General features: G+C 41.1%; 1 protein-coding gene across 6 annotated transcripts in view; it reads right to left on the bottom strand.

Moving 5' to 3' along the window:
* Positions 1 to 3,797: 3,797 nt before the first annotated feature.
* Positions 3,798 to 9,788, bottom strand: part of LOC126407393 (uncharacterized) — an 18,263-nt gene continuing 12,272 nt past the window's right edge. For 3 of the 6 annotated variants that reach the window (XM_050072247.1, XM_050072248.1, XM_050072246.1), the window contains exon 6: positions 7,800 to 9,081. In XM_050072247.1, coding sequence (XP_049928204.1) covers positions 8,179 to 9,081 — 903 coding nt within the window. In that variant the 3' untranslated portion in view covers positions 7,800 to 8,178. Of the gene's footprint in view, positions 5,842 to 7,799; positions 9,082 to 9,788 lie in introns of those variants that run through there. The other 3 variants (XM_050072250.1, XM_050072249.1, XM_050072245.1) reach the window with 3 other exon arrangements.

Genomic DNA, 9,788 nt, shown 5'->3' with positions numbered 1-9,788 from the left:
GAGAACGCAGGGTTACTCGTGGTCCCTAAAGTCTCCAAAAGTAGATCAGGAGCCAGAGCCTTCAGCTATCAGGCTCCTCTCCTGTGGAATCATCTTCCTGTTACGGTCCGGGAGGCAGACACCGTCTCCACATTTAAGACTAGACTTAAGACTTTCCTCTTTGATAAAGCTTATAGTTAGGGCTGGCTCAGGCTTGCCTTGTACTAGCCCCCTGATTGATTGATTTGTCATAGGTGCTTTCTTTATGTTTTTGTTTTTTGTTTGTTTAGATGGTGCCCTAAAAAATGTAAGATTTAACAAAGAGTAAACAGGCATGAACACCAAAAAAAGAACTAGGTCATAGGTCGTGCTGTCTGACCACATCAGAAAGTAAAAGTTTTTGTAATTGTTCCGAACAGTGACACAGGAATGTGGAGCGAAAAGCTGGTCGTTACAGAGAAGGAATCCATAATGTTGTACTTATTTGCACACTTGAAAAATGCCAGAAATAGCTGTGTGATGAATAAACTAGGAGAGAGCTTAGAAGGGAAGTTCAAACTGTGCTTTACACTGTCACTTCTGCGCACCTGACCAATCGCCGCATGACGTGAGCACAGGTTGGATTGTTGGTTTTGGAATGTTAAAGAATTGTTGGATGCAATTGCAACAAAACAACTCGGTTGGGTTCAGAAAAAAGATCATGGTTTGGGTCAAAACTGGTATGTCTGTTACTAATGTAACATACAGTGATGAATGCCTTAGTTAAAAATAACTCAGCTTTGGCATTTGGTCTCCTGGGTCAAATTCCTGCATTTGACCAATCCATCCACCCTGACCTCCTCCCTTCATGGACTTTGTTGCTCTTCTCTGGTCGTTATTATTATGGCCACTAGAGGTCGCTGCCTTTCAATACATGAAAATATAAGCCATAATAAGTTTCTACAAATCACCTATGTTGTATTTTGTAGGACAGTCTCAGTGATAAAAGTGTGTGTGTGTGTGTGTGTTTGTGTGCGTGTGAAAATGAGAATGCATATTCCTCACCGATGTCCTCAGTTTGCTGCTGTGTATAAGTCAGCTGAGCAGACCTGTCTCCATCACACAGTGTCCAAAATTAACTTTTTGACGCACCAGCAAGGTGGCTGGTAGATGAAAAAATACAAATACATACACATTTGTATTCAACAAACCTTATTATCTCAATGAAATGTACTGAAACAAACTAAAAGAAGAGGCCAGAGCAAAATCTGTAGCAAAATGATTTAAATGTATTCAACAACTCATCAGGAGCATTGTAGTCGGGGGAAAGTGGGACTGTGGGACCCCAAAAGGAGGGATGCCCTCAAAAAGCCTGGTATGAATAGTTAGGTTGTGCTTGCAGTTTTTTATTTCTAAGTAATTAGTGCCATAGCAACATTAATATTGGCTGACTAATTGGTAATTTCAGACAGGCTATAGAGTGCTGCAAGGGTGATAATTTTCTGTAGGCCAGCTGGTTCCCTCGTCAAAAAACCAATGGGATTTTTCCATTCGATTTCAGTTTATTACAGAAAATAAGCCCTGTTGCAAACCAGTGTGTATGATACTTGCATGTTTTGTTCATCAAATAAATACAATTTTATGATTTTTAAAGCCTGAATATGCAATCAGCAGAGGTAAAAAGCTAGGATATAAACAAACTATTCTATGGTCGCATGACTTAACATCTCTAACACAATGAGGCTGTAAAGGCGTGTTCGGTGTGATGGTATACTGTAGTCTCAATTAACCCTTTTTTAAGTGTGCAGAAATTATTTGTAGTTGTAGAAAAAAAATGTCTTAACATTTTATACAACCTGTCACCTTGATTCTTATTTTTGATACATGAATTAGCCTCACTGGATTAGTTTGAAGATAAAAAAAAATCATATAGAAAACATGACTTAAAAGTGGGATGAATATTTGGCGACTAAATCTATGACGGATAAAAGTGACTAAAACTAAGCATTTTCATCTCAACACTAAGATTAAATCTAAAATAGCTGTCAAGATTAACACTGACATGAATAACCTGCATTCTGTCTTAGGTATGTACTGTGTCCTGTTTGGAGGCACAGAATGCCTTTCTTTGACTTATTCCTTATTTGCATCTGTATTTATTGATATTGTAATTGTGAATTCATTATTTAACAGCCCAAAATATGATTATGGTGTCTTTTGAATGATGAACATTATTTCTTTGGCAAAATGTTTTTAGGGAAAATTGAAATTCTGTAACTCATCAACCCAACACTCAGGAATGATCAGCCTCATGGTGTGACTGAATGGAAATGGCTGTGTTTCCCAGATCCAGTTAAGAAGATCTTAGCACTAAGAGCTTCTTAAGAACGCTCTTAAGCCTCCCGAAAAATGCGTTTCCCAGATTCGCACTTAGCTTAAGAAGATCTTTCACTAAGGAGGAGTTGTAAGGTCGAGCTGACCCACTCTTAACAGTCTTCTTAGGGACCAAACGCTCACAGATCAGCCCCGTCAGGCAAATTAATATTACACTAAGCAAGATGTTAAAACAGTGCACACCGTATATATTTTGATCTATTTATTGCTTAGCATTAATTAGTGACAGCGAAGAACAAATTTCATTCTGCAGGGAAACACGTCTTTACTGTGCATATGACAATAAACACTTTGAATCTTGAATCTATATGTTTTATGAAGACCCTATGTGCACTCAAAGCTGTGGCACAAGTTACACACCGAAATCTGGCGGAAGAAAAGTAATAATAAGAAAAATAAGTATGAGGAATAACAAGTGTGTTCCTGTATGTGCTGTGCACATCAGGCACACAAATATGAAATGAATCATCATGACTATCATTTATCATAATTTGTCCCCACATATCCCACATCTGCATGTGAGATAGTTTACTGCACCCAAAAAAAATGCGTCAGGGCACAACAGAAACACATCCACCCTCCAAACCTGCGACATTTCACAGATATCAGGCAACTGACAGGTGTAATTGAGCTCAGCTGGAACCTCATCAAGGGACACTCTACCCGCTACTCTACATAAAGGCGTCGTCAGTTTATACCTGGCATTTCATCTGATTCTCAGTGTAGATTGATATAGTCCATAAATCTGTCAATTTTTTCCTTCCGTGAACCGGTCACGTTAAAATGATCATTAGCAGAGCTGAAGTAAGAGCTTTGGTACTAGGGCAGCAACGATTAGTCGACTAATCGATGACTAATCGACTATTATAATAATCGGTGACTATTTTAGTAGTCGACTAATTGGAGTCATTTTTCATAGAAAAGTACTATAAAATTACCCCAAAATACTCCTATTGCAGCTTCTTACATTCAAATATTGGCAGCTTTACACTCTCCCATGACGGTGAACTAAAACCCTTAGGTGTGAGTATGAAACAAGACATTAGATGACATCATTTTGGGGTTTGGTAAGCACAGACCGACATTTTTCAACATTTTAACAAATTTTCTTTAAAATGATTAGTCGACTAATCCAAGAAATAATCGACAGATTAGTCGACAATGAAAATAATCGTTAGTTGCAGCCCTGTTTGGTACTGAGTTAAAGATGGCGTCTTCTGGTTCAAGTGATGATCAAGTAGCAAGGAAATAACAAATAAGAAGTTTGGGATGTACCTCATGTTTCAAATAACCCCTTGTTCCCTTTGAATGCTTAATCAGCCATGCTGCTGCCCTGACGATAAGAAACTGCTACCGTCTGGGGCCTGGAGGTAGTGATCCTTCAAAAATGCCTTTCTTTGGTTTCAAGAGGACAAACTGTACAACAAAACAAGAGCAAGACTTTAATATAAGAAAATACAAGAAAGAGCCAAATATACATGAGCAAGCAAAATATCAAACTACAAGAAAGCAGAGGTCCAGAATATATATATTTTTTTAAGTTTTTATTTCACAGTGATGGAAAAATCTTAAGGCAGCCAGTCATTTTGACAGATCTACGGTAATTTAAAGTAATTCACATCCCTGTCCAGTTGATGGCATGCGCATATTAATTAGCTAACATCTAATCTTGTGTTAGATCTCATGTACATGACCCCTTTGGCTAGCTGGGTTTGTCCGAAGAGGTGAACTCTTGGTACATTGGTAGATACCACTGCAAAATGTCACAGCAGCTGAGTGTTGGAAGTTTATTTAAAAAGCCCAATACTTTATAGCCTCGATAAACAAGGTGAATAAATAAGTCTGTCTGGTTAGCGTGTGCTAACACAGCAACAGCGAATGTCAGGCACTGAGCAGTCAAATGGTCTCAACAAACTCACACTGACACCAAAATGACTTAACTCTGTCATTAAATCTGTTAACAACCATTTGTAATATTAGCCATGTGATGCTAACAGTTAGTCCCGTCACCATGTGTGGGCCATGTGGCCCTGTCGCAGATCGCACATCTCTGCAGCAGTCTCGTGATTAACAGAGCAAGAGCAGGTTTAGGATGGGCCAAGCGAATCAATATGCTGCTGGCAGCTTTACAATGAAATAAGATTTTACCCACTTTAAGTTCAGCAACACCTCAGTGGCCAAAAGGCTGAGCATTTGCTGTTGATTACTAACGTTACCGAAACTTTGGAGACCAAAAAAACAGAAAAAAGAGGAATTGATGTGTTGGAATGATGGACAAGCAGAAAATACTGACATCATTTAGCAGCCAGCTGAAATTAAATTGCAGGATTATGAACAACAGGGAATAAAGTCTAATGCAATGCGAGATTAGTATCAAACTATAATACACATTGATCTAGAGCAGCACAATTATCAAAAATGATAATCACGATTATTTTTATCAATATTGAGATCGCATTTATATATCATGATTATCTTTTGTTTTAAGGGACAAAATATTTTTATTGTACTTTCACATTTAAATTAACAGAGGACTGCTTTCACCTCGCATCTAAATCTGAAATACTTCCAAACAATGGATAATGATGACTGATGACGAATTTATTTAGTTTAGCTCGTCTGCTGTTGCAAAGCTCAGGATAGTCTCTCACAGACTGCTGCTGCAGGATGAACGCGTCGCAGGCACTTGATTTAATATGCAGCAGTTTTCTATGTGCAGACCACACATATTAATTGAACATTAATATCCCAGTCGATCATTTAATTATGGGAAGCCGAAGTGTGCATGATTAATATTCAGTTAAGTGTGCAGCCCTTCACTGATCGTCATATTATATACACACCTCTCCTAAACTACTTTTTCTCCTCCACCTTCTTCTGCTTATTAAGCTCTTTTGCCTTCTTCTCTATGAGATACTGCTCCCTCCTTTTCTGTCTCCGTTTCTCCTGCACATCTGGTTTTTGATGGTACCGCCTCCATCTTTTTTTAAGGTTTGCCTTGATAAAGTCTTTTGTGGAGACCCCACCACGAATCTCTGTGAGCCACTCCTCCACTGTCCTGCCCAAAGGGTCAGTGGCCTGGCAGAAGGACTGACGTGTGGCCTTGTGCACGCTGTGACCGGCGTCCCTCGTCATCCTCTTTTTGCACATGCTGCAGGTATGGTGCTTTTTTGGGGTTAGTATAACCCCGGCCATAATGGCCTCCTCCTGGACCTTCCACCTCCACCTGGTGGTTCTAGGCACATTTTTCTGTATCCACTCCTCCAGGGTGACCCCTTCGGATGTGGACTGGCAGAAAATCTTTTTTTTGTGCACAAAGTGGCCGAGGACCGACGTGGCTTTGCCACAAGCAGCGCACATACGGGGTGCTTTGCAGCTCCTTGAAGTCCCCGGCTGTGCATCCAAACTGACAGGAGCGGGATTAACTGTGGTGTTTGAGGTGTTGGAGGTCCCAAGGTCCATCCTGGTGCCCAGACTGTGTGGGTCAATCTTCACAGAGAAAAAGCACACAGGTTAATTAAAGTACAAAGAGACCAGTGTCTCCATACAAGAGTAAACATGTGTGAAACAACAGCAAATGGAACATATGTATTATTACTACATTTATGCTCTGATTTTTGGATCATTGTTTTGTACTAACACAGTAATAAAGTGCCACAATGTAATTTTTGAGTGCTCGTGTTGTTGTGATATGTTTTAAAAACTAGTTTGAACTTTTTTCCTTTCTTTCCAGATTCTACCATTTACTTTATCTAACAGTGGTAATGTTCCTCTTTGGATTTCTCATTCAATCTAATTCTTGTCTATCAGCGATTTTCATTGATTGGTTTCACTTTTGTTTTTACGTTCTATTTCAGTAAGTTAAAGTTGATTGCCTCTTGTTGGGGACACACTGAAGGTATCTACAGTTATTCAAAGTAATTCACATTCCTGTCCAGTTGCCAAACTGTCATTTCACCCACGTCTGGCTAGTTTGCTAGCCAGCTACTAATTCCATCACGCTTCTATGTGGTAGTTTTACGGTGGTGACATAAAATTAGCCGAACAAAGATGTCACTCATCTGAAGACAACAGTGTGCTTTCCTACACTATGACACGAGTGTGTTAGTGAAGTATTAAGTTGTGAAATATCAATCATGTAGCTTGCTAACTCCCCTATGCTATCATGCTACACAGGCTAGAGAAAATGATTACTGTCTGATTACTGTCAGTCTGTCAGCCTCTATTCATTTATTTATTTATTAAAACAGCATCGGCCAATGGGGAAGCACCAAAACTCACGTCATCACTCACTCTGAACAATGGTGTAACTTCATCACTCACTTACTCATAGTCAGACTTTGGCATTTATAGGGCTGGCCTCGACCCTGCAGTCCAGCCAAAAATCTAAGTAAAAATGTGAAGTAAAGTAACTACTTTGATTACCTCATCAGAATTATGCAACTTTAAAGTTATGTAACTTTATTTACTTTTTGATTACTTTTCTAACAAATGTTTGCTGGGTGGTAAAGAAAGCCTATTCACAGACAGTAAATGTCTGGAAATAGGCTATGGCAAAGAAGGCAAGAAGATGGAAAGCAACAGAGTCAATGTTTAATTCTACTGTTTTTACTGAAAAGAAGTTATCCAGATGCAACCCTTTCATTATCACCAACATTTTGATTAATTTGATAACATATTTTTTTATTTTCTTATCAGTGACTGTAACTGATTCTGACAACATTATTCTGTAATTTAATTACATCACGTTGTTGTTCACAAGTGCTGACTGAAAGATCAAAGATCAAAGGTCAAAGGCATCAATATTGGTTTTCAGTTTTGTCCCTTATAATATTTTGATGATATTATGGATCGTAGATGGTGAAATCTCGAACTTCTGATTTTCGCCAGTGAACAGCTATGGAGTTTCCGGTCCACTTCCCACTCCAGTCAATACGGTGGTAAAAATCAATCAATATAAACATATGAGAGCTGTAATTGTACGGAAAAAGAAGAAATATAATGTCAGGGATGCTTTTAAAGATATTTTTTGGGGCATTTTTTGCCTTTAATGGACAGGACAGTTAAGTGTGAAAGGGGGAGAGAGAGGGGGGATGACATGCAGCAAAGGGCTGCAAGCTGGACTCGAACCCGGGGCGCCTGCTCTACCACTAAGCCACTGATGCCCCATGTCAGGCACTTTGTACCGGTTCAAGTTGCTATAGCGGCGAACTCAGCTTCCACCGCTTCCCGAAAGACACCGGACNGACTCGAACCCGGGGCGCTGCGGCAACAGCCTTGTACATGGGGCGCCTGCTCTACCACTAAGCCACTGACGCCCCATGTCAGGCACTTTGTACCGGTTCAAGTTGCTATAGCGGCGAACTCAGCTTCCACCGCTTCCCGAAAGACACCGGACTTCGTGCACAGTGGCTGCACAAGATTCGCAGGATGGGATTTTCGGTAACTCGGCATATGAAGGTATGCAGCCGACATTTCGAAAAAGTCCAAATTCGTATTATTGCTAAGGGTACACAGGTTTTAGCTGCAAGCGCTGTGCCATCATTGTTTGAATGGAACAACTACGCTAACAGCAAGACACGGGCCAGTGTTTGGGAGCGCCGGACTTAACCAACATCAACTCCATATCCAGGCCCAGTGGAGACATGAGGAGGAGATACACACACTTTTGCTTCAGTTCTGATTTTTAATAAAGCAGTCATCTGATTCCATAAATACGCCGCTATGTTTACACACTTTGTTACACATTCAGCATTACATCATAAACTTATACAAGTTCAAAATAAAACATATTTACATTGCACATAGTGACTGGATTTGAACACATTACATGCATTTCTGCATGTAGACATGGAAATAAAACCTGTCCACTTTCTCTTTGATGACATCTAACATGTCACTGTCCTTGTAAATTCTTTGAATTAGTATGTCTTCCTCAGTTGAGACAACAAAATCACACCAACTCATTCCTGTTATAAGCATCTGCCCTTGTACTTGTGAGTAATAAGCATGTGTTTGTTTGAGCTCCAATTTGCCTGAACTCATTTTGAGATACGGGCAGTCAATGTAGCTTTTAACATCCGGACACTTTATTTCAATCAAACCAAACTGACATGGCTCTGAAGGGTCAAAAATTAACCCATCTGGAGATGCCCCCAACCAAGGGGCGTCAGGGTGGATTACAAATCCACAGGGGTAGTGGTTGACCCTTTTCATCTGGCAATACTCCCAGATGGCATCTGCCTCCATTTCGAGCCCCCTCTTCATAGCTGCAGTCTGATGGGTCCCCTGCAGTATCCGGGCAGCCAGACTGTCTTCAGAGCTCTCTCTGACCTGACAGATCTCCCTGAACCATGAGGTAGTCAGTCTAGGAATCCTTAACTGATGCCATTCACCACATAAACTTTGTGCTCTGGTAGCACACTCAAATTTGTGCGCCATGTCCCAAGTGACCTCAAGACTTTTAAGATGTAGCTGTTGTGGCTCACTACAGACAAACATGCAACTGGATGGCTGCAGGCTGTAATTCTGAAGAGGCATAGATGGAGGTGGTGGGGCAGCATGGAAGGACAGGTCTCTCTTCGCTGTTGCTGGTTGCTGGTAGGACAATGGACTTCCGGCTTGAACCAGGCCAAGGGCAGAGTCAGCCAGAGGAATTTCACAGCTGATGCCCATGCTGCAGATCATCGGCACCTCAGCTGCGGAGAAGTCCTTATACACATCTGTCACCTAGGGATGTAACAAATCATAATTATCTCACCATAAACATTCCCCATACTTTCAATGAGCAACATGTGGGCATGTTGATATTGTTATATCCCTACTGCGGAAAAAAGCAGGGTTGAGACAACAGAGGCTTATGGAGAAGAGAAGATATAAGCCGTGTCTCCCCTCTCTCGTCATGGGCAATGTGAGGTCACTGGCAAATAAAGATGGACGAGCTGACAGCGGTCGCCAAAAGTCAGAAGGAGTACCGGGAATGTAGTCTGATTCGCTTCACTGAGACATGGCTTCACCAGGACATTCCCGACAACAACGTCTCCATCAGCGGCTTTCAGACTGTTCGGGCCGATCGGGACTGCACCGAGAGCGGTAAGTGCAAAGGAGGGGGGCTTGCTGTTCTAGTAAATAACCGCTGGTGCAGTCCTGACCATATTTCTATTAAGGAACGTATCTGTTGCCCGGACATTGAACTGTTTGCTGTTAGACTCAGGCCGTATTATTTGCCCAGGGAGTTTTCACATGCCATTATTGTAATTGTTTACATCCCCCCCTCTGCCAACCCGACGTCGGCATGTGACGTCATTCACTCCGCCATAGCCCGCCTGCAGACTAAACACCCAAGTGCCTTCATAGCTATCTCGGGTGACTTTAACCATGTCACCATGGCAACAACATTGCCCACATTCACACAGTATGTGAGCTGCCCTACCAGA

This window comes from Epinephelus moara, chromosome 20 (genome assembly GCF_006386435.1).
Source record: "Epinephelus moara isolate mb chromosome 20, YSFRI_EMoa_1.0, whole genome shotgun sequence".
NCBI lineage: Eukaryota > Metazoa > Chordata > Actinopteri > Perciformes > Serranidae > Epinephelus > Epinephelus moara.
This window is presented reverse-complemented; position numbering and strand designations above follow the sequence as displayed.